At 41.9% G+C, this 26,037-nt stretch overlaps 1 protein-coding gene across 4 annotated transcripts in view; it reads right to left on the reverse strand.

Annotated features, from left to right (window-relative positions):
* Positions 1-26,037, reverse strand: part of PCNX2 (pecanex 2) — a 303,842-nt gene that overhangs the window by 252,483 nt on the left and 25,322 nt on the right. For 3 of the 4 annotated variants that reach the window (XM_058696164.1, XM_058696165.1, XM_058696162.1), the window contains exons 2-8: positions 23,253-23,458; positions 21,199-21,319; positions 20,406-20,442; positions 10,692-11,981; positions 6,203-6,350; positions 5,920-6,065; positions 3,780-3,873 (exon numbers count right to left, since the gene is read on the reverse strand). In XM_058696164.1, the coding sequence (XP_058552147.1) occupies positions 3,780-3,873; positions 5,920-6,065; positions 6,203-6,350; positions 10,692-11,981; positions 20,406-20,442; positions 21,199-21,319; positions 23,253-23,458 (2,042 nt within the window). The remainder of the gene's footprint in view (positions 1-3,779; positions 3,874-5,919; positions 6,066-6,202; positions 6,351-10,691; positions 11,982-20,405; positions 20,443-21,198; positions 21,320-23,252; positions 23,459-26,037) is intronic. The other variant, XM_058696163.1, reaches the window with a different exon arrangement.

Genomic DNA, 26,037 nt, shown 5'->3' on the forward strand with positions numbered 1-26,037 from the left:
TCAACCCCACAAACCATCTGTAAGATCATGACCTGAGCCAAAGTTGGACGCTTAACCGACTGAGCCACCCAGGCGCCCCTGCTCTGGTATCATTCTTTACATTAGAGACAGACGACACTCACCCTCGTGCACATCCCAACACACAGTAGTCTGTTAACATAGGGACTAAAATATTTCAGTTGAACCTGCTTGATTTTATCCTATTTACAGAAGTTTTCCCTTCATACCATCAATTCAAAGATACCCGAATCATCACTACATCACGAACTTCCATGAAAGCCAAGGCTTATTACGAACGCAAAGAAATGAGTCTCCCATGATGGATGGCATAGCTTCCACTGTCCCCAAGTCTGGGGAGGACTGTGAGACTGTTTAAATATCCAGCATAAGCCCGTCAGAGAGCAGTTTAAGTCCAGAAGATCACGGGACTCTGCACAGCACTCAGCCGTTTTTCCTGAGCATGAGTTGAACAGATGGCAGCCCCTTCTCCACTTTTCTAGAACAGCCGAGGGAGCCGCTTCAACGCTATAATTTTGCTAAGTGAAGCGACTTGAGTTTTGTTCTCATGCATTAAACAGGGAGCACTGTACATCCCTTATGCCCAAACGGGCCATTGAATTGCCATAACACCCCGTAACAAAGTCCCTTCTGAACAACTAACTTATTTCAAAGCACAGGCAGTGTAGAGAACATGGATATTCTCAAGCAATGGTCTGTACATGTGAGAGCAAACATGTATCCTATTCCATTTTATCTGTGAAGCACAAGAAGATATGCATGGCTATGTGCCATTCTTTTGTACAGCTCTTAAAACCAATTCGCTGCCGAATTACCTTGGGGATAGGGCAGGTGGTCAAAGACTTAGAACTTAGCATGGGAGGTGGTGGGCCAAGAGCTCTCCATTGGCATGTTTGCACACAAGAAATGTTAGTGATGACCAGGGAAATAATATAAAGCTTTTCTTGAAGGGGAACGCTGTTTTTACAAAACTTGATCATTATTCTCCTTAGAGAAGCTCGGTAATTAGTTTAATCGAATGACTTTTGCCAGAAACAGAGACTCCTCGGGGGTCATCTGTTGATTTTTGCTGCCCCGCCTCCATCCACCCTGCTCCAAATTTACCTCTAAAGAGCCACCCCCAGACTTTCTCAGAGGGAACCTATGATTGCAGCTCTATACATGATCGTAGAGCTAAGCCAAGTACTTGCCTTGGTGACTGGGCTCAGGGAACGTGGCCCAGTCAGGACCAAATCCGACTCAATGAGACTCTTATATTGGGGTTTATGGGAGAGAAGCATGTTGTCCTTGCTGGACTCGATTGAGAGAAGACATAAGGCCCGGGGCTACTACAGGCATCTTCTAACCACCAGAGTTCAGTATTTGAGAGGGGTGTCAAAAAGCAGGAACAGGAGAGAGATGGAGAAGGAGAAACCACACCCCTGACACCCCATCTGCAAGATGTCTCAGTTACATGACCCCAAATTCCCACGGTGAGGAGGCCTTTTGACTCGGATTCTCTCAGGTGTAGCAGGAAGGGGGTCTAACTGTTGTATGTAGCCAAAAAGGCAGTGCTCGGGAAGGACTGACCTGAGACTGTCCAAGGGCTTCTCGGGGGTGCTCAGCACACACACATTTAGCAGCCCTAGCAACCACACCTGGCCGGAAGCTCTCTCGCTCCGAGTCAGTGCCCTGTGGCACACCGAAGCCTTGACAGCTCTGGAAATAGAGGGCAGGTTATACAATAAAGAGCTCTAGTCTGGAGGGGAAATGCAGGGGAGATGAAAGAAAGCAAGACTTGTGGGAAATTTAATAAAGAGAGGGCAATGAATGGGGAAAACTCGAGTTCGCAGGTGGCTCTGCATGAGGCAAAACCTAAGGAGGAGGAGCCTACTGGAACCCTTGCAGGCATTCTCTCTGGTTCTTATTTGCACACTGTACATTTTTAACTTTTTCAGGCTCTGGATACGCGACTTTATTCTAACGGGCGTTACCGGCAAAGGCAATCAAAGCCTTTACGGAGCGGGAAAGTAAAGCACATTTGCCCAGGAAAATAAAAATAAGAAAGTCTTGTAGCTTTATTTTGGGATAAAATAAGGGGCTTGTAATTGTTTTAAATTTAGTTTAAAAACACTACAGCTTGCAACTGAGGCCTACAGAATAATGTGGCAGCTTTCCACGCTGTGGTCACGCAGAACTGAGTATGTGGTCTGAGGGACCTGCCATCTTAGATGCCTATGTCCATCAAGCTACTGTAACGAATGTCCTGGAGGCTGGGGCTGAGGTGAGTGCATCAAACCTCCCTCTTCTCCTGGGCCTCCATTTGCACGGGGACTTTGTGTGTCTTTTGGCTAGAGGAGAATTTTGTTTTCCAGGCTTTTTGGTTTTTTGGGTTTTTGTTTGCTTTTTTTTTTTTGTATTTTAGAGAGAAAGAGAGAGAGCACACAAACTGGGGGGAGAGAGGGAGAGGGAGAGGGAGAGAGAATCTTCAGCAGACTCCACACTTAGTGCAGAGCCTGATGTGGGGCTCGATCCAAGACTCTGAGATCATGACCTGAGCCGAAATCAAGTCCAACCGGTTGAGCCACCCAGGCACCCTTCTGTCTATTTTGACCAGAACGTGGGCACCTGAGGGAGACAGAGGAAGAGCGGAAGGCCTGCCAGCGATGGAGAATATGCGTGTTTCCCTGCAGGAGTAACTCTGGATACAGCAGGCTGCTTCAGGCTCGGGGCCCAGTTGGGACAGCATGGCCTGGGAGAGTCACCACCTACAGTACCCATCAACTCTGCCGGAATGGCTGACACCAGCATTCTTAAGCAGCAGTGGCAGCAATGAGGAAACAGCCTAAAAGGCTGGTACACAACAAAATTCCACCTGGAGACCAGACCGCAAGGACACAGACAGTCTTCCTTCGAGGCCCACGTGGGACTCCTCCTTGGATTTCCCATGCACACCTGTGCAGGAAACTTTGACCCTGGGAAGGAGCACTGAACCACAGGATCTGGAATTAAGGTTCCTATAACTCCCTTTGAACTCTCCAGGCGTGACGCCTAAGGCATTCTAATCACACCACAAAGGACTCCCATAAATCTTCAAATATACATGCAATTCTAAAGGAACGTACATGATGAATGTACTTCCCCACTAAGAGCAGACAACTGAGGTGTGTCCATGTGAATTATCCTCAAAGAATCTTGAAGTCCAGAATGAACAATGAATTCCGTCTGCTATTAGTAAGATTTACGGCTTGCCCATGAATCCGGGTATGTTCCAGATGCACAAGCTAATTCAATATCAAACTTAATTAACATCATTTAGAATATAATTTAGGAAGTTATTCAATACATATTGAAGGGAGGAAAATAAGAAAGATGTTTAGATTATCAATCTACAAAAGAGCTTGCTTCCATTACTGCAGGTGAGAACTAACTATATTTCTGGTCCATTCCTCAGGACAAATTTAAGAACAAGTTCTTGTGTTGCACCGTCATCCTACCAGAAGGCAGCACTATTGTTTGCACAGGATTCCTCTCTATTGATATTTACATGTTACATTCATTTTTGGACGTGGCTACTGCAAAAATGGCTCAGTTTATTTTTTATTTTTCTGCGATATCAGATTTTCTTTTTCTCGCACACAAAACCCACACGCTTTGACACCTACAAACGGATTAACACATTCATTCTACACCAGGATCCTCACTTCATTTGCAGTCAGGCTAATTTACATGTCCCCCAGCAACACGACAGCTCCCAAACCAGAAACCAGACCTCCACTTACCGAGCACGAGAGAAACTGTCATAATTTGATGGCTGATGCTGTAAAGGGCCTTCTTTCTGATTTCCAGACTTTAAATAACAGGATCTAATTTCCCCTAGAAAATCATGAAATTTCAGCAAAGAATATTAGACAAGTATTCGTATATGATCATTCCAGCTTATACATTTTTCAAGTCAGAAGGAACTCATTTTGGACTGTTTTAATAATAATTGTTGGTAATCTAGGTCCATTCTTTATATTTTCCCACAGAATGTGTAACTAAAAAAATCTTCTTGACATACCTCTCTAATAATATGCTGAGACAAGTTTGCCTCGGTTACCTATTACTTAATTGCTTTTGATCAATTAATTTGCACCATCTCTTAATTCACTTTTATATACATTTGACCCTTGGACAACTTAGGTGTTCGGGGCACCGACCACCCACACAGTTGGACATCCACATATGACTCTAACTCCCTACTTAAAAACTCAACCACTAATTAACGGGGAAAGCCTTACCCATAACACAAAGTCAACTAACACACATTTTGAATGTGATATGTTTTATATACTGTATTCGTATAATAAAGTAAGCCTGCGAAAAGAAAATGCTATTAAGAAAGTCAAAAGGAAGAGAAAATACATTTCCGGTACTGCACCGTATTTATCCCAAAAAACCAAAAGAAAACAAACAATCAAACAAAACCATGTATAAGGAGACCTGTGCAGTTCAAAGCTCTGTTGGGCAAGGGTCAACTGTTTTCAGTTCATCATTTTGTCTATTTTCATCATGTGTCAGTATGATGAAACATACCAGGCCCATGTGTCTTTGTATCATGTGCTAAAAGAGGCTTATCAAGCATGTGGTTTTGTTTCGTGGAGGTCATGAGACCATCCCCACCTCAGAATTCGCAGATGAGCAGTGGCACAGAGCACTGCCTAGTGTGTCAGCCTAGTAATGAGATGGCAAGAGATGGAATTAATTTGCAGAGTTAAATTAGTCTGCTAAAGAGGTTCTGGGTATTGAGGTGTGAAAATCAGTTCACTTTGTAAATGGAAATGGTCTCTCTGCAGAACAGGTTTGAGGTGTACCTTCTTCAGGTAACACGGGAGCATAATTAACTGTGTTATAAGCAGCTGGAAGGTAGACTGAAGGACAGGACCTCAACTTGAAGGCTCCTCCCACCAAGAGATACATTTATAAGGAAGGCCGCAGCCCCCCTGGAGGCCTTGATATAAGTGTTAATGTTGTTCTTTAAAGTGTAAAAGACTTCTTTGTCTGTCTGTAGATGCGAAAGCACTTCAGACCACAAAGGATTGATCTGTAGATAGGGTAACCATATTATTCATTATCCAAACCAGGATTCTTTTGAGAGTAAAATAACAAACATTAATTGATGTATAAAAAACATTAATTGATGTCTTAAGCCAAACACCCATCCTCAAAAAACAAGGGCCTATACCACTTATCTACAGAACTTTGAACTTGCCACTTAACATTACTTCCTTCCTCCTTCCCTTCCCTTTCCTTCCTTTCTTTCTTCCCTCTCTTTCTCTCTTCCTTCCTTCTTTCCTTCCTTCTCTTTATTTTTTTCTTTTTCTATTTTAAATCCTTTTTATGACAAGGCACTAAAAATATATATCAAGGTCAGATTTTCAACACACATCCAATAAATGTTTACTAGGCACTAGGCACTGCTTTCCTAAAGTTCACAGTTGGGAGGGGGAAAATACCATTAATCAAATTATTACAGGTCAATAAATAATTAGAAGTTATAATAGTATCAAAGAAGGAAAAGGACAGGGGGTTAAGAGCAAAAAGCAGAGGAATCTGACTAAGTCTGGGGAGCCTAGAAAAGGTTTCCCTGAAGAACTTTCTTTAGAATTAAGATATGAAGGATAAATAGCACATTGTGGGCTACGTACAGGGACATGCTATGTGCAAAGGCTCTGAGGCAGGAAGGAGCACACTCTGCTCTAAGAACATTCTATGTGAGCAAATCGTAGGACTAAGTCAAGAACATTCTATGTGAGCAAATCGTAGGACTAAGTCTTCCTGTTCCAAAGTCTAGTACTGAGGCTAAGAGACCACACGGGCATGAGAAAGCCACCAGCCTTATCCCTTCTTCCTTGTTACTAAAAAGCTCTAAGGACTTACCGTGTTCATCGATGAAGACATGCATAGCGTCCACAGACATCTCATCTTGCACAGATGTTTCAGGCCCACTGATGACTTGCAAGACGGAGCTGTCTTGCTGGGAAGTTACCCTGTAGATTATCTGTCTTTGTCTATTGCCCTGGAAACTTAACATATATAAAAGTTTCAAGAACTATTAGGAACTCCTCCTTATCCTTAACAAACCATTAACAGAAGCAGCCACTAACTGAGGCTGCTTCACACTTTGCCCCAACATGAAGCTAAGTAAGTAAGTTAGACTCACAGGGTCGTGATCTTGGCAGGCTCGGTGAACACAGGGCTGGTGCTAGTGTGGTCTTGACTTTGCACGTCTGGTTTTCCTTGTTTGGAACTGTGTCCATTAGGCTTTTCACGTTCCTGGATTTCCTCCCTTTTCTCCTGGGAGCAGGTATCTGAAAAACATCATTTGATGTGTTAACATAATGTTAAATAAGAAATTAATGTGAAAGCCCTTGGAAATAAGTTACCAAAACTGAAACAAGAATAGACAGAAAATCTACACAGCTCCTATGAATTCAGAATGTGTTTTGATCAATTTTATTTTTACCAATTATGACAGTACCTAGGTATATTTGAAAAACAGTTTATATGTTAGAGGCAGGTTACTGAGCTATCTATGGACATCACCTACTCTAGGTTCAGGGAATCCCTTGAAATAACCCCAGTGACCACTGGCTCAGCCGATTGAAAAACCACCCATTTCGATTACTCAGGCCTGAAAGGTTCATAACTCATAAATGGACAGCATCAGATGAAAAAATAATTACGTAACCAAATCTGACTACTTTGGAGCAACATCCCATTTACCGCTTTAAAATCTTATCAGTCATTCCTTCTCACTCATTCTCCACATCTAGATTTTCAAGGTAAAGGTAGACTTAGTCCCTTCATAAAGTGGATATTCATTAAATAGTCGACTTTGCACTCTGTACTTGGCACCGTGGAAGACACAGTGAGATACTACACCTGCTCCTTGCCCTGAGAATAACTTCAGGTGAATAAGAATGCTAAAATCAATAGGTACGAAAAGATTCTGTGAGTTTTTGCAATCCTCTTTAAATAACTGACCAAAATAAGAGCCTTAGCTTATACCATGATGCACAATGGAATCCACCCCTAAGGGTCAGCCCCTCCTTTTCTGAGGATATACCCCAACGGCCAGTTTTAGGGTTATAAAAACCACTGTATTCCCAAGACCAAAGATGTCAGGAGTTATGTTCTTCTGAGTAAATTGTTGTCTAAGAGAAGAACACAAGTGAGTGATTTGAACCTACAGGTCCTTTCAAGACATGCCATTTGAAAAGCCCACTAAGATCTGCCTGGGCCCTCAAAAAGTAAAATTAATGTTAGCTTCCCTGCAGTATAAATCACACGATCGTGTACACAACAAAGATTTTCATCCTCGGACTTCAAGCAATTAGAGAAACATGGCTGGCTTCTATGTGAGTCCTGAAGATAAACATTCCCGGCACATTTGTGAAACTGCCATTAGAATTTCTTGGATCCAGAAATGTTTGCCTTTCATTTGACAGCTCGTCAAGATAGAAGCTTTCAGTTTTCAAGAGACACGCTTGTGCGAAAGTGCTATCATAACAAGTAGCGTTAGCCAGTGGTCACATCACATACAAAATTGCAGAAAGGCGAATGTAGACAGCTCTACCCCTCGTGCTGCACGTACCTTCTATTTATTCGTGTCTCTTTCTCATAGTTTAGTCTCTCCTTCTCTTAAATGGGTACATTACATATGTCAACATACAGACCACTTGTTTTCCTTTTTCCCTTTAAAATAACACATTGACAGGAATTTTCTGTCTATAAAAACAGTGCACATTAATTATATATAATTAAAACCAGAGAAAAGGAATTTTAAATCACTCTTAACCCCACCACACTGCCACAGGAGTCAGTTTGATACATACGTACCATACCTGTCTTTTCTTCTAGGCATATACACTTTTTCACAAAAATTAAGTTGTAATACAGATATGATTTTATAACTGTTATATTTACGTTAAAGTATTATAAATATTTAATGACATCAGATATTCTTCTTGACCATCTAGAAATGGTAGTTATATAATATTACATCGATACAGCATAACTTATTGAACTAGAGCCCTATTGTTGTAAATTTAGGTTGTTTCCATTTCTCCATACTTTGGATCATTCTTCAAAAAGCATCTCTACATACATTCATAATTATCTTGTTAGAAATTCTAGAAGTGATTGAATACGACACAGGTGGTGGCCACACAAGATACATATAGAAATAGAACTCTGACCCACAGTCTACAGCAACCAGTCCAGAAAGCCAACATGCTATGGACAAGTCCTATGACTTGTAGGAAGTCAGATGATTATTTCTAGCAAACAGTCCAGGAAGCCAAACAACCTCTGTAAGAATCGGCCCCAAATGGCCAGGACTCGACTAATTACTGAGAGCTTCCCTAATTTTTGTCCCTGCTTCCAGCCAGAGAGAGCCAAACATGCCCCCTAACCAATCACACGGCTGCTGTAAGTAGCCTGCCTCCAGTATCCCCAGCCTCCAGTCGGAGCACACCTGAAGCCTTCCCTTTTCCCCACTACAAAGCTTTCCCACTCCTTCGCCTGCCTTTGAGTCTCTACCAAAACACAGGTGATGGTGGCCGACTCCCTTGCCGTAGCAAGCTCTAAATAATAGCCTTTGCTTCTTCTCATTTGAGTGGTCTTTGTTTACTTCCACAAAGTTAAATTAAGCTGGCCCAAAACAAAACAAAACCATGGTTGTAAAAGGCTTTTGATACATGTGCGGTTTTCCGTAGCCTTGAACCTTAGGACACCCCCAAGCCCTGAAGATAATCATAAAGCCCTTTGCGGAAAGGGCCTGGGTTGGAAAGAAGAGTATCATAGAGAGAACTGGGAAGTCTTGTATCTTTTGACAATCACGTAAAGCTCAAGCACTGTTTCACTATCAAGCAGGAGAAAGATGAGGGTGCGTTGCCTAGGCTGCTGGTATCATTAAACACTGTCATGTTGTGTTAGAAATATGCTCTATTTCTGTTTTTAGATAACAGCACATAACAAATTATTATTGATAGAGGAGCAAGAAGATATCACTGATCTCCAAGATAGAAGTGAAACAGCATCTAATTTGCCACCTTGAGTTCTTACCTTCCAAGAACTAAAAGACTTACGTCCTGCTCTTTCATCCTTCAATTGAAAACCTCTGTCGGGCACTTGGGTGGCTCAGTCAGTTGAGCATCAAGCCTCAGCTCCAGTCATGATCTCACTGTTCCTGAGTTCGAGCCCCACGTTGGGCTCTGTGCTGACAGCTCAGAGCCTGGAGCCTGTTTCAGATTCTGTGTCTCCCTCTCTCTCTGACCCTCCCCTGTTCATGCTCTGTCTCTCGCTCTCTCTCTCTCTCTCACACAAATATACATTTAATAAGAAACAAAACAAAACAAACCCTGTCCTTTCCTGAAAGAGGTAAATAATCCACTCCTCCCTCCCTGCCACACCTGTAGATTCCTGAAACCAAGCCCCTTCCTTTCCGTAGAAAACCAAGTAGCATCCATATTTCTTTGCACACCCCTAGATTTCCAATTTAATACTGTTCAGATTGAATGTGGTTAGCTGACAAATTTAAGAACAGAAACTTAAGTAGACAAATCAAATAAACCTTACACGTGGCCTGAGGGGGGAATCAGAATAAAAGGCTGAAATTGATCACACAGATCAAGACTTTTCACCCATTTTCCTAATTGAATCCTCACAGTAAATCTGCAACATATTGTTACTCCTGCTTTATTGAAGAAACTGTGACTCGGATGGATTTAGTAAATTGTCCAATCTCACCCAGCTGGCACTGCAAAACCAAAATTTGCCCCTGGGTTCTGAGGTCCCAAAGCCAGGGCTCTGTCCACCATACACACAGCTTCCTGGGAAGACACACATGTGCAGATCTACGCTATCCGATACGGTAGACAGCCACATGTGGCTATTTAAATAAGGTTACATGAGGAGTAAATGAGTTAAGATGAGAGTAACTGTATCATTTATTATTCAAACTGGGAACACTTTTGAGAGTGAAAAGCGGTTGTATTACTAATTATGGTGGCAAAAAAAGTATAAACGAGGACCGTCTGGGGCAGATGACAATGTACGGTCATGCCTGTTAATACATGTAAAGGGCTTAGGACAGTACTTGACATAAATTAAGAGCTGTGTGTTTGTTATAATTATGTTTACAAATTGGGATAATTAAGGAGCCCTGCACATAGGATTTTATAATGGAACTCAACAGAAAAGTGGATTCATTTCACAGAAATGTAGTTTCCAATCAGCTTTCCCAGAATGCATCTATTCTATAAAGAGACAGAAATCTACTGTGAGTTCTGGCCACTGTGATAAAATATAATTGCTTATTTCCTCAGAAATAAACATGGCGGCCTTCTAGGGAAGCCGAACATTCATTCCTAGGCCTTAAATTTCCTGCTGGAGTAAGCCCATGTTGATAGGTGCTCAGCACACTGGTATTGGCACACTCGGCAATTATCAATAACACCAAGCAGCAACGGTCCAATATCCTGCCACTCGCAAAACCAAATCACAGAAGGTAATTCACACATGTATTGCCTTCTTTGCATCACAGAAGGTAATTCACACATGTATTGCCTTCTTTGCACCACAGAAGGTAATTCACACACGTATTGCCTTCTTTGCATCAGCACGACAGAAATGATGTGGAATCGTACCTCCGAGAAGCCCACTGTCTTTGTTCTGCTCCACTGAGCCATTCCTTTGGTTGGACGCTGCCAGCTTGGAAGTATTGATTGACTCTAATAGGGAGACAAATTCGAGGAAGTTGGATTCATTTGGTATTTGTCCTTCCTTAGCCTCCAGGTCAGATTTGGAAGTTGGTATTGTTTTTTCTTTATCGCTAATAATTTCTGCGGAACTTTTGCTCAAGAAGACATCTGTACCACTGTCCACGCTGAGAACCCGGGCGTGTCTCTTTTCATGGCTGGTTTTACAAGATGATGGGTCAAGGTTAGCCTGGCCTTCCTTTCCGCCCTCAGACTCAGGGGGCGTGTGAGGTGTGAATAGGGGGGTTGCTTCACAGCGGTCTCCTGTGGGGGAAGGACTGCCATCCTTTGTGGCATTTCCTCCTTCCCCAGATTCGTAGCCAGAACACTGATTGGATGATGCCTCCACCATCAATCTCTCGGGACTCCTGTCACCTCCACTGCCTTCGGGACACACGGCGCCTCCTGCCCCATCCTCAGAGAGCTCCAGTGTGATGACAGGAATTCTTATCTGCTCCGTGTTGGGAGGACTGGCCACCCCCGGGGCAGCCGGCTCAGCGTCAGACGTGAAGCCAGCTCTCTCAGTGCCAATCACCTTTAGGTGGAGCGAACTTTCCAAGTCTGTCATGGAGTTCGGAGTACTGCTCATGGTGATGACAATTTTAATGGGTTCATGCAGACTCAGTGGGTCTCCAGGTTGAGAAGTGTCAATGAGAGTGACAGCTACCTCGCTATCCGAGTAGTCCACTTCCTGCTTCAAGGGCGGGTCCGCCTGCCGGGAGGCATCCGGTGACGCACGTGCAGGTCTGGCGATTACAGTGTTGCACTGAGGGCAGCTACTGCTCAGGCTGTCTGGAGGGGACTCCCTTTGCCACCGGTCCCTTAAGGAGCCCGAGGCGTAATTCGCCGGTTCGGGACTCAGGACTGAATTCTCACTCCCCCAAGGCTGGAAAGAGACATCGGTTTCTAGTAAGTCGTACTGAGACAGAGACAGGTGTGGCAACTTCTTCGAGGCTTCTTTCTCCACTAAGCCGCCCTCGGACCTGTGGCGGAGCGGGGGCTGCCGCCTGCCTCCCCTCTCTTTCCCTCCGTCGCTGGCTGGACTTCCTGCCACAGCTGGTTTCCTGGGGATCGCTGGCGTGGTCGTGGTTTCCGGCGCGCACACTTTACTTCCTGTTCTGACACCAGGTGAGGTAGATAACACAGGTGCTACAGGTTGGTCTTCTGAGAGAATGACACCTGAAATAAACCACAGGCACTTTCTTAGCTCCCGAAACGGGTGAGTGCCATCCCGGGGCGAGACCTCGTAATGCAAAGCGAGAAAAGCAGCCCTAGCAACCGGTGTGGTTGGATGCTTATTTTTGTTCTTTTATTTTTGTAATATAATTTATTGTCAAGTTAGCTCACATACAGCGTATACAGTGCACTCTTGGCTTTGGGAGTAGATTCCCATGATTCATCGCTTATGTACAACACCCAGCGTCATCCCAACAAGTGCCCTCCTCAATGCCCAACACCCGTTTTCCCCTCCCTTGCTCCCCCCATCAACCTCCATTTGTTCTCTGTATTTAAGAGTCTCATGGTCTGCCTCTCTCTCTCTGTTTGAAACTATTTTTTCCCCTTCTCTTCTCCCTTGGTCTTCTGTTAAGTTTCTCAAATTCCACATATGAGTGAAAACATATCTGTCTTTTGCTGACTAACTTACTTCACTTAGCATAATACCCTCCAGTTCCATCCACGTTGCTGCAAATGGCCAGATTTCATGCTTTCCCATTGCCAAGTAGTATTCCATTATGTACATAAACCACATCTTCTTTATCCATTCATCAGTTAATGGACACTTAAGCTCTTTCCATAATTTGGCTATTGTTGAAAGCGCTGCTATAAACATAGGGGAACGTGTGCCCCTATGAATCAGCATTCCTGTATCCTTTGGATAAATTCCTAATAGTGCTATTGCTGGATGCTTATTTTTAAAATATCACCTCCACTCTGAAATTGTTTTTAAAATCTCGGTATTTAAAAATAATAATTCAGACTTTTAGATTTTGCTGTTTTGTGGCCTTGGGAGGCACACTGATCTGTTTTAAGCAACATGTTTGGGACTTATTGTCAGGAAGGTCCTGGCTCTGCTACTTACTAGCTACCTTGGGCAAGGTACTTGGGCAAGGTACTTAATCCTTAATCCGTTACCTTGAGCAAGGTACTTAATCCTTCTAAACCAAGATCCTCAGGATGCCTGGGTAGCTCAGTTGGTTGAGCATCTGATTTCAACTCAGGTCACGATCTCCTGGTTTGTGGGTTCAGGCCCCGAGTCAGGCTCTGTGCTGACAGCTCAGAGCCTGCAGCCTGCTTTGGATTCTGTGTCTCCCTCTCTCTGTGTCCCTCCCCCACACTCTCAAAAATAAACAAACATTAAAAAAATTTTTTTTAAACCGAGATCCTCAACTGTGGCGCTGTTCTCACTTGGACCAGATAAATCTTTGCGGTGGGGGCTGTCCTCTGCATTGTGAGATGTTTAGCAACATCCCTGGCCTGTGCCTACTTGATGTCAGGAGCAACTGTGCCCTCAATCATGACAATGGAAAATGCCCCCAGACACTGTCAAACATTCCCTGGGGAGGACAGCCCCCCAGTGGAGAAACACTGCTCTCGTCTTCAACCTCTTACCTGTAAAATGGGAATAATTATACCAAACTCTTAAGGCCGCCATGAGGATCTAGAAGGATAGATGCAGAAAATAGTAGGCCAAGGGCTTGGCACTGGGCTTCTTAGCGCCTTGGTCTGAGGACAATAATAACCTCACACTTCTGATGTGATTCATAAATTTTCAAAACATTTCTTTTTTTAAAAAAATTTTTTTAAACATTTGTTTATTTTTGAGACAGAGAGAGACAGAGGATGAGCAGGGGAGGGTCAGAGAGAGAGGGAGACACAGAATCCGAAACAGGCTCCAGGCTCTAAGCTGTCAGCCCAGAGCCCGACACAGGGTTCGAACTCACGGACCGCGAGATCATGACCTGAGCCGAAGTCGGACGCCCAACCGACTGAGCCACCCAGGCGCCCCAAAACATTTCTAAATTGTATCTGCAATACTTACGATGGTGACTGAGTGAGCTCTATCCTCCCAGGTTCCTATATCTGTTAATGACCCTACCATTCCCTAAGCCTCTTAAGCTTGAAACCCTCGGGTAATACTTTGGTTTCTCTTTCTTGCCCAGCCTTATGGTCATTCAATCAATCAATACCTCAGTTTTCCTTCACTTCTATCATGAAGAGTGTTCTCTAGGGGCTCAAGGGGTCTATTGCGAGGGTCTGCAAAGCCACAGGAAAGCCAGGATAAGCAACTTGTCATTTACTTAAATATTAGAGGAAAAAAAATAAATACAACTCTTGAGGTAATATAAAATATTACCTTATTATGTAAACAAATGAGCATATGATGAAAAAGAATGAAACATTTTAAGATATAACATGATTTTTTTAATCCTTGCCATAGGCTGATTCAGCCTATGACCCTCTGGAGCAGGTGGAATATACACCCCCTCCCCTCCCTCCAAGGACACTCTGGTAGAAAGAATTGAGTCACTACACTGTTGTAGTCAGAAGACTTTCTTTGACTCTAGTACAAACTCTGGGCCTATCTCTCCCATCTGGACTGTTCTTTCTCCTCGCCCACTGGAGACCCCATTCAAGGCTTTTTTCATAACCTCCTCCAACATGTAACTTTCCATGATCACCTAAACCAGAAATAAGCTCTCTTCTGAAATCCTTAAGCAATTAATGTCTGTAGGACTAAACTTTATTTACCATACACTTTTTAAACTGTAGCTCTTTTTAAATGTACATTTAAATTACCTTCCTAACTGGGCTGCATGGTGTTCTAGAAAAACAACCACAATTTATGCTCACTGAATCCTCCAAAGAAACCAACCTATTATCTTATCCACACTCATGAATGTTGGTTGATGATGATAGTGAAAATTATTTGAGTTTGTAGCAACGCTATGCAGGTTATCCTACTCTACAGAGTAGATGCCTTGTCATGGAAATAGAAGAACAGAAGTGTCTAGAAACATGTCCAAATTCGCCACACTACTGACAGATCTACGACTAGAGCCCAGATCCCCTGAGTCCTGACCTGATGCTCTTCTACTCCCTCACATGGCCTCTCTATCTGTATGTATGGCTCCTTTACTTTGCCATTCAGATCTAAACTTGAATGTGGTCTCATCAGAGACGCTTTCCACGACTGCACAATATCAAGTGCACTGTTGAAAATGAATAAAAATATTGCAGGAGGAATCCAAACCACCAGGCAGGGCCTGAGGAACGGGGTCTTGGGTTGGGTCTATAAAAAACATTCATAAAGCATTTTTGTTTCATTACTTCCCACACCACACAATTGTGACTGCACAGATTTGTATGCCCACAGGACTATTTCCTGACATACCAGAGGAGAGGAAAGAGCACCCTAGGTTTTAAAGCAAATAAGGATTTAGTGCAAAGACCCTGTGATGGGAACTTGCTTGGCATGTTTGAGGAAGAGAAAGAAAGTCCATGAAGCTGGAGCAGAAAAGCAAAGGGAGCATGAGAAGAAGAGAGATCCACAAGGCTGGCAGGGTCCAAAATATAAGCCAAAGTGTGGCACGTGGATTTTATGCTGAGAATAATGTGAATCCAGCAGAAGTTTTTCAAGGGGCACATGATCTGAATGAGGATTTTAAAAATAACCCTGCATGCTGCGTGAGGGATAGACTGTGGTGAGGTACGATAAAATTGGAAGAGAGACCAGGGAAGAGGCTGTTGCAGTTGATGAATGACAGTGTTTTGGACTAGGGCCGTAGTGGTGGACATGGAGAGAAAGAGATAAATTTGAAATATGTTTTGGAGTCGAACTGACAGGACTTGCTGATGGACTGAAGCTAACGGTAGTGGGGGAAAGAGAAACCAAGGAAAACTCCTTGACTTTAAAGCTTTGATAACAGGACTGATGGTGGGACTGTTTACTGATAAGGACAAAACCAGAGGAGATACAGATTTAGAGACATCAACTGAGAGATCTGGTGGTGATCCATTTAATATGACTATTAGACACCTGATCCGGGAGGAAAATAGGTGTAGGCAACTGGATGCCTGGGACAGAAGTCCAGACTGAGGTCAAAATTGGAGAAACAGATTTACTCACCATCATTTCACAGATGGTATTTAAAGCTAGATGTGAGATCGCCAAGGAAGACCTGGTATCTAGAGAAGAGAAAGGGGCCCAAGACCAAGGGTACTCCAGCCTTTACATGTCAAACAACAGAGGAGGATAAATCAAAGGACACTGAGAAGGAAGTCAGTCAGGAAACTGTGCTATTATGAAAGCCAAGGGAAGAAAGTTGGTAACTACAACTTATTGTACATAAATGAATAAAGCCATACCATGGCCTATAAATGGGTCTTTGGGAACACATCAGCACGTCATACCTCAGTGCCTGCTTAATCCTGAGTAAAAATGACAATAATAAATTTCCTACCTGGAAAACTAAGAAAAATAGTTGGCCTAAAATGACTCTACCAAGATATTGCTGAGCAATGAAATCTAACCCAGTACAGTCATTTGTTTTCTATCCTTGACACTTTAACTATAAAAAACATACTATATTACTAAACACACACACACACACACACACACACACACACATCAAGAAAGATACTATGGCAAGGCTATATGATCATGTCAAGACATACAGAAAAAGCATTTGACAAAAATCCAGTACCCTCTCATGATAAAAAATATTCAACAAACTGAAATTAGAAGAGAATTTCCTCAACCTGACACAGGCTATTTATGAAACACCCAAATCTAACATCATATAAAAAGGTGAAAGACTGAATGCTTTCCCCATATGATCAGAAACAAGGCAATGATATCTACTTTCATAACATCCAATAAACATTGTACTGGAAATTGCAGACAGAGCAATTACTCAATAAAAAAAAAAAAGGCAACCAGATTGGAAAAGGAAAAGCAAAGGATCTCTATTCACAGATGATATCATTCTATTTATAGAAGATCCTAAGGAATCCACTAAATAACTATTACAACTAATAAACATTTAGGAAGTTTGTACAATATGAAATCAATGTGCAAAAATCAATTCTATTTCCATACACTACCAATAAACAAGGTAAAATTAAATAAGAATACAATCCCAGTTATAAGAGTATTTAAAAAATAAAATACTTAGGAATAAATTTAACAAGGGTACCAGACTTATACACTGAAGACCTACAAAACATTGTGAAAAGAATTCGAAGAAGAACTAAATAAATGGAAAGACATCCCAAGTTCATGGACTGGAAAATACAATATTGTTAAGATGGCAATTCTTCCCCCAATTTATCCACAGATTTAATAAAATCCTTATCAATATCCCAGATATATTGTTTACAGAAATTGATAGGTCACATGGCAATGTAGAAGACCCAGGATAGCCAAAATAAGTTAGAGGACTCACAGTTCCCAGTTTCAAAACTTGTTACACAGCTACTACAATCAAGATGGTCTGATAATGGCATAATGATAGATATATAGACCAAAAGAATAGAACTGAAAGTCCAACATAAACTTTTACATGTATGGTCAACTGATTTTCAGCACGGTGCCAACACAAGTTAATGGGGAGCAAACAGTCTGTTCAATAAATGATCCTAGGACAACAAAAAACACGTGCAAAAGAATTAAGTTGGACCCCTACCTCACATCATACACAAAAATTGATTCAAAACAGATCACAGACCTGATTATAAGAGCTAAAACCGTAAAACTCTTAGAATAAAACAGGAATAAATCTTCATGAACTTGGATTCAGCAATGGTTTCTTATACGTGACACAAAAAGCCCAAGCAACAACAATAATAACAACAAAACAGTAAAGTAGACTTCATAAAAATTAAAAACTTCAGCATTTTAAAGGACCCCAGTAACAAAGTGACAAGACAACCGACAGACTGGGAGAAAATATTTGCAACTATATCTGATCAGGGACTCATATCTAAAATTTATAAAGGGGGCGTCTGGGTGGCTTAGCCGGTTAAGCGTCCGACTTCAGCTCAGGTCATGATCTCGCAGTTTGTGAGTTTGAGCCCCATGTCGGGCTCTGTGCTGACGGCTCAGAGCCTGGAGCCTCCTGCAGATTCTGTGTCTTCTCCTCTCTCTGCCCCTCCTATGCTCATACTCTATCTCTCTCTGTCTCTCAATAATAAATGTTAAAAAAGTTAAAAATAAAATAAAATATATAAAGAATTCTTACAACTTACCATAGAAAGACAATCTGAATAAAAACTGGGCAAATAGGGGTCATCTGGGTGGCTCAGTCGGTTAAGCATCCGACTCTTGGTTTCGGCACAGGTCATGATCTAACGATTTGTGAGTTTGAGCCCTGCATCAGGCTCTGTGCTGACAGCATGGAGCCTGCTTGGGATTCTCTCTCTCTCTCTCTCTCTCTCTCTCTCTCTCTCAAAAATAAATGAATAAACATTTTAAAAGTTTTTAAAAACTGGGCAAAGGACTTGAATAGACATTTCTCTAAAGATAATGATGGTGACAACATCAATATCATTAGGCATTAGAAAAATAACTAATTTCATGTAAATCAAAGCCAAAGTGAGACACCATTCATACTCACTAGAATGGCTATAATCAAACATACAGACAATCACAAGTGTCAGGAAAGACATGGAGAAATTGTGACCTTCATGTATTGATGGTGGGAATGTAAACTGATACACCTGCTTTCTAAAACAATCTGGTAGATCCTCAAATGATGAAACAGAGTAACTACGTGACCCGGCAATGCCACTCTTAGGTACATATCCAAGAAAATGAAAACACATGTCCACACAAAAACTGGCCCAATGAATGTTCACTGAAGCATTATTTATAACAGCCCAAAAGGGGAAAGAACACAAAGTCCATCAACTGATGAATGATAAACAAAATGTGGTATAGCCACTGAATGGAATATTTACTTGGCAATAAAAAGAAATGAAGCAATGATACAAAGCTACAACATAGATAAACCCTGGAAACGTTATGCTAAGTGAAAGGAGCCAGTCACAAGAGACCACGCTGTATGAAATGTCCAGAATGGGCAAATTCATAGAGACAGAAAGATTAGTGGTGGCCTGAGCCTGGAGAACGTGGGGTGATTGAGGAGTGTGGCTAAGCGTGGTTTCACTTCAAGGTAAGGAAAATATTCTAAAATTGATTATGATGACGGATATGCAACTCTGTGAATATACTAAAAGCCATTAAATTATATACTTAGAATGAGTGGACTGCATGGCATCTGAATTATATCTCAATAGACCTGTTAAAAAAATAAACAACACTACCGTGCCTTTTAACAACAAAAAGAATTGAATACTAGGATAGTGTATTATGAGATTGGTCTAGAAAAAAAAAATTGCTTTAGTGCAGTGTTGTTGAAAACACATTGGATTTAGCAGTCAGGTGTGGATCTAAACATAACCTGTACATTTTACTTGTTATGATTCAGAATTTCATTCATCATTCATGTAAAGTCTCTACTGCAATTCCTACTACCAGGAAGGAAGGAAGGAAGGAAGGAAGGAAGGAAGGAAGGAAGGAAGGAAGGAAGGAAGGAATTGTTTCAGTTAGAATGGTGAGGTTCAAAAGGGCCAGAACAAATACTGAAAATATAAAGTAATGGCATTAATAGCAACAGTAAGCTTGATCTGGAATAAGTAGCCTAAAATGACAAAAAAAATGTGTGTGTGTGTGTGTGTGTGTGTGTGTGTGTGTGTGTGTAAATGGACACAAAATAACACAAATAACACTGTCATGAAACTTTGTAACTAAAATATTTGAAACCTAAGTTAACACTCACTTCTTTTTGGTAGTAGTAACATAGTAAAAAGAATTCAAAAAATCCCTTACATATTCTCATGGAATTTAGCTGAGTGATGAAAAAATAAACTTCATTTCAGGTTTTTAGACCCAAGTGCTAATTTCAGCTGTTTTACCGAAGGTAAAATTTTATGCTACTTTCAAAACTTAAATAGGGCATAAATTTCTCTTTGTAGTAGCACTCCAAAAAAATAGAATTGCAGACAAAGGAAGTAGTTAATTCGGGCCTCCAAAAGCTCTTTTCTGAGTTTTCTGAAAACAATCAAAAGATAAGAAAATGAAATCTTTGTAAAAAAGTGAAACAGATCTGGGGGCTTAAAAGAAAATTCCCAGAAACAAAATTCGTAACTTGAAGGAAATGCAGTCCCTGGAACACTCTATAATTTCCTCTGTCATTTTTCAATGGAAGTACTACAATAAAAAGCTTGAAAATCAATGATGAATTGATCCTGTTTTATATCTGCTGTTCTGAGCCACATGAAATAAACGCAGACTGGAGAAAGCACAATGACATACGATCGATGAAATATTACAATTTAGATGTAGAAATGATGCACAAATTCTGATGAGAAATAATGAAAAGTAAGAGTGAGAGAAATGAAGCTGGACTAGAACTACGCCTTCTTAGGTACAGTTCTTACTTTGAATTAATTCACTGGCATTCTGTTTTACAAGAATTCTTTTTCACTTCCCTGAAGCTAATGCTGTGATGAAATATTAAATGGCAGTAATGAACACTCTACCTTTGAGATCTTCCACCGTTTCCTGTGCTGGCAACTCCTAGACAAACAGAAGAACAAAAAAAAAATCAATCCATGACTCAGCTTGGTGCCCATCTCTGGGCAGTCAGCAGACCCCTGAAGCAGCCGTTACTGTCTTCCCAAACGGCATGTGGGGAAGAGACTACACAGTGTCTGCTCTGCTTAAGCGTCTAATAAAATGGAGAGCAGAAACGAATACAAAATCTAGGTAAGTGTAGACGCCCAAGCAAGACCACTGTACTGTGAGAAAAGGGCATTTGATAATTAAGAAAGTGAAAAGGAGAGAGAGAAAGGGGCTACGGTATGCTACCCACGAATACAGCCCAATAAAGTTAGTCTGGAACGAAGGGGATTTAGTGACTGCCCAAGAGACAGGCGTGATTCAATGTGGACATGTGGGGTAGTGCAGTTGATTCCAGGGGAGGACACTGCAAATATGGTGATTCAGATGAATGACAGACAGGAGCAGAGGAGAAGGAGGTCAAGGTCTGCTGACAGGTTCTTCTGGCCAGAGTGGCAGGCCCGGCAGGTGGGGCGGCCGGCAGAGGAGGCCAATGTTGTGCTTCCAGCATGAGACTGGATGTTTATCTCAGGCTCCAAGGGCTCCCCAGGGGTCATTTCCACACCCTGAGATGCGGTCAGCCACAGCATGGGGGCATTACTGACTGTATTGTATTGAACTGTATTGAATGTGCAATACCCCTGCACGTTCCCGTCCAGGCAGGATCAACACTACACAACAAGAACAGTGTGAAACAGAAAAACACACACTGACCAGTGGCCCAGATGAGTGCTGAGAGTTTACGCTCTGCCCTCTGGAGCTGCAGCGGAGGGGAGGCGTGGAGAGGTTCTGGTGAGGCTCTTCCTTTTTGCCATTGTTAATCTGCCTGGTGCTGCTAACCCATGTGAGAAACACAAGAGCAGTGATGTTATCAAACAGAACTATGACTGGGTAGCAGTCCCCAAACAATTCCCTTTCCTAGATCCCATTGTGTAATCGTCATTGTGTACAAATTTTGTTTTTATTTTGTTTTTATTTTTTTTTTCAATATATGAAGTTTATTGTCAAATTGGTTTCCATACAACACCCAGTGCTCATCCCAAAAGGTGCCCTCCTCAATACCCATCACCCACCCTCCCCTCCCTCCCACCCCCCATCAACCCTCAGTTTGTTCTCAGTTTTTAACAGTCTGTTATGCTTTGGCTCTCTCCCACTCTAACCTCTTTTTTTTTTTTCCTTCCCCTCCCCCATGGGTTTCTGTTAAGTTTCTCAGGATCCACATAAGAGTGAAACCATATGGTATCTATCTTTCTCTGTATGGCTTATTTCACTTAGCATCACACTCTCCAGTTCCATCCACGTTGCTACAAGAGGCCATAGTTCATTCTTTCTCATTGCCACGTAGTATTCCATTGTGTATATAAACCACAATTTCTTTATCCATTCATCAGTGGATGGACATTTAGGCTCTTTCCATAATTTGGCTATTGTTGAGAGTGCTGCTATAAACATTGGGGTACACGTGCCCTTATGCATCAGTACTCCTGTATCCCTTGGGTAAATTCCTAGCAGTGCTATTGCTGGGTCCTAGGGTAGGTCTATTTTTAATTTTCTGAGGAACCTCCACACTGCTTTCCAGAGCGGCTGCACCAATTTGCATCCCCACCAACAGTGCAAGAGGGTTCCCATTTCTCCACATCCTCTCCAGCATCTATAGTCTCCTGATTCGTTCATTTTGGCCACTCTGACTGGAGTGAGGTGATATCCGAGCGTGGTTTTGATTTGTATTTCCCTGATGAGGAGCGACGTTGAACATCTTTTCATGTGCCTGTTGGCCATCCGGATGTCTTCTTTAGAGAAGTGTCTATTCATGTTTTCTGCCCATTTCTTCACTGGGTTATTTGTTTTTCGGGTGTGGAGTTTGGTGAGCTCTTTATAGATTTTGGCAACAAAACTAAAAGGCAACCAACGGAATGGGAAAAGATATTTGCAAATGACATATCGGACAAAGGGCTAGTATCCAAAATCTATAAAGAGCTCACCAAACTCCACACCCGAAAAACAAATAACCCAGTGAAGAAATGGGCAGAAAACATGAATAGACACTTCTCAAATTTTGTTTTTAAGGGAGAATAATAAATATTACTTTAAAATAAGACATGCTCGGGGCGCCTGGGTGGCTCAGTCGGTTAAGCGTCTGACTCGGCTCAGGTCATGATCTCGAGGTTTGTGGGTTCGAGCCCCACGTCAGGCTCTGTGCTGACAGCTCGGAGCCTGGAGCCCTCTTCGGATTCTGGGTCTCCCCCTCTCTCTGCCCCTCCCCTGCTCATGCCCTGTCTCTCTCTGTCTCTCAAAAGTAAATAAACGTTAAAAAATATTTAGAAAAAAAATAAGACATGCTCTCCTAAGGAACTATCAGAAATAAGAGCGAGAAAAGTGACAATGACACTCAAGAATCATTTTTAATATTTCAGTTTCATGCAACGTATGACTTCTATATTAATAAACACCAGTGTTCTTTTTGAAAATACTCTGGCATGCGCTAAGCATTTAAATGATGAGATAAAAATGCTGAAGTGAAATACTTTGCTCTGTTAAGCCTAATGCAAATGAACTGTGGAGCATGGTATAAGGTCATGTTAATAGTTAAATCGTCTTGATTATCAGTATCAATTTTAGGCTTAAGTGTATGGTTCAATAGAAGAAAAATGTACAGATTTGTGTCTGCCTATACTGGTGTATTTTCACAAATAGCTAATAAATGGAAAACATTTTCACCAATGGTGAAACATTTAAATTATGAACTGCCACATCAACAGAAATGTTACCTTTGATTTTTGTGATTAGTCACGTGTTCCTTGTTGGCCTCTTTGTCTTTACTTGGCTTTTCTTTCTCTTTGGAGGGCCTCTGCTGAATTACTTCTCCTTTATCAAACATGAGGTGTAGGCGATAGCTGACCAATTTGATGATTGTGAAGAATATAGTCACTGAACTGCAGTAAAAAAATATAGTGATGGCATTTGGAGGAAAAGCCTAAAGAAGAGAAGAGAAAGAGAAACTGTATCCGTTTGGAGGATTATCTTTTGTTTTAAATCTGAAAGCATTGTGGGACTACTTATGAAACATAAACTGGGCAAGATTTCAAATTTTATTAGTTTTACAACTGTTCCTGGTTGCAATACCTGAGGAAAAAGAGCTGCTATCTCTTTATCTTAAAAAATCTTGTTTTTCTTGTTTCTCAGGTGCTCATAATCCTGGCACTAATGACCAACATTTCATCTGCAGGCAGGAATCCCACAGAACAGAAGGTGTGTTACAGTGAGACTTTCCATGCTCTATTAGCTAGTTGTTTTCCATAGCCTGATCTGACTGACCTTCCTACGCATCTGCGTGTAGCAAAGGCCGGAGAAAGGCCTTTGAGATGCTGTTTCCTTCAACAAGACACAGAAAGCCTTGTTGAGAACAGAAGAAAGAAGGAAGGATAAAAATCAATGTCATGGCCCCTTCCTTCCTTCCCTGCTCTCTTGTTGGGTTAACACCATCAGGCCATGGATTTCCCTAGCGGTGTGATGCAGGCAAGGAGCTACAAAAGGGTAAAAGGGGTATTTACATCAGTGTGAAAGGATCTGGGCATGGAGTTCATGGTGAAGGTCAGTTCAATTCTGTCCAATCCCCTCAAGAAACAGAAGGAATCACTGGGATCCATGCAATTGTCCCACCCTGGAGGATCCCCCACATACCTTTCTAGTTCTCTCCCAGGACCATGGACGACTGCAGGTTCTCTAGTCCTTGCCAAACTACGTTCTTATCTTTGGAGATTGAAATAGATCCTAGAGTGTCTCAAGATGCTACCAAGGACAGCCTCAAGAAACAGCAAGACCCTTTCATCAATGCACCTTGCTGAAGGATCTCAAGAAATCCAGTGATGAGTATAGTGTCTCCTTTGACCTGGAACTGGCTGAGCCTGTAGACAACATGGCCCATCCCAAGTCTGCTCCCAAGCAGCCCCTAAATAACCCCCATGGTCCCATGATAGTCCATCATCTAGGTAAGACCATTTCAAAACAGCATAGCCAACAAAAAGAATAAAGGAAGAGGAAAACTATCACCAACAGGGAAAGCTAAAGTGAAGAATTTTCACCATCACTGACTTGCTTTTACTCCATGGGAAAAAAGTCCACAAATAAATATAAATTAATAAATAAGTGAATTAAAGATTAAGTAAAACAAATATAGATGATAGATAGATAGATAGATAGATAGATAGATAGATAGATAGATAAGGGAGACAGGGAAAGTCAGGTTCCCCACCTGGAAGCAGATAGGTTTCACATTTACACATATACCTCCTGATGAGAAGCTGTATGAACCTCAAGCAACATAGAAGTTTAAAAACAGGGAAAGAGTGATAGGGGCCACTAATGGTCCCCAGCACTTTTTTCGTAACATGTCTCTGTATTTCAGGTCTAAAAAATTTAGGCTGAAGCTAGACAGTGAGTTTAAAGAAACTGATAAAGGAAGAATAAAACCCAACAAATGTCCTGAGAATAGATTAGCATACTATCATACACAAATTATATTCAAAAGTTGTTTAAATTATAATGTAACTTGGGCTTCATAGTACTCTGATTAGTAAGGGGCCACAGAAAGAATTCATGCTCACTAAGTACCCCATGTGGTCTCCTGCATTTCCCAGCTTCCCTTGCAGTCAGGCTAGAGCCATGTGACTACTTTGGACCACTGGATTATGACGAGAAGTGGCAGGTGTCACTTCTAAGCCTACACAATTTTGAGCTAGGTGCCTCCGTCATCTCCCTCTTCTCTTTAGTAGGCAATCTCAGAGACCGTGTTTTCTAGATGATCCATGTGCAAGACAGCAGATCTTCCTTCTGCTTGGATACCTGGGTGACTCTGGAACAAGGCCCTAACAGACCCGAGACAGACATGTACTAGAAGTGAGAAATAACCCTGTGATTCATTAGACCACTGAGATTAGGGGGTTCTGCCTGCTGTGGCAGCTAACACTAGGAACCTAATACTGGGGGTTCCATTTCCACCAGAAAGCTTCCATTCAAATTATATTAGAAATAAATGGGGGGAGGGGGAACATCAGGCATTGAGAAGAGAATGCTTAGCAAAGGTGAGAGAGAAAAGATTACATACGGATATTGGAGAAAATTCATTTGGAAAAAAGTGACTTGCCACAATAAGAAGAGGTATTACTTTTTAGTTTACCTTCATAAATATGGACTATAGCATTGGCTTGGCAGTGTTGAAGTTAAGAGAAGGCAAGAAATGACAATGAGGTTTAGCATGTAGTTTGCAACCCAGGTGAGAAAAGGCCCTTGTCTCGTCCTCTATGAAGGACCATTGACACTTTGTCACATCCTCAAAAAGCCCATAGACGCCACCAGGCCGTAGTGAAAGACAGATATTTTACTGAAAATTTCCAGGGAGAGAGAAAAGGTTTTACAATATGCTACAGATGGCACATTCTTCCGCCCAAAATACCCTGCTCTCCTTTAAAATCTCTTCCTTCAGTAGACCCTGCAAACAGAACCTAGAATCCTCCCAAATATCCCCTTTTTAATGCCATATAATCAAGCTCTGCG

This window comes from Neofelis nebulosa, chromosome 13 (genome assembly GCF_028018385.1).
Source record: "Neofelis nebulosa isolate mNeoNeb1 chromosome 13, mNeoNeb1.pri, whole genome shotgun sequence".
Classification (NCBI taxonomy): Eukaryota; Metazoa; Chordata; class Mammalia; order Carnivora; family Felidae; genus Neofelis; species Neofelis nebulosa.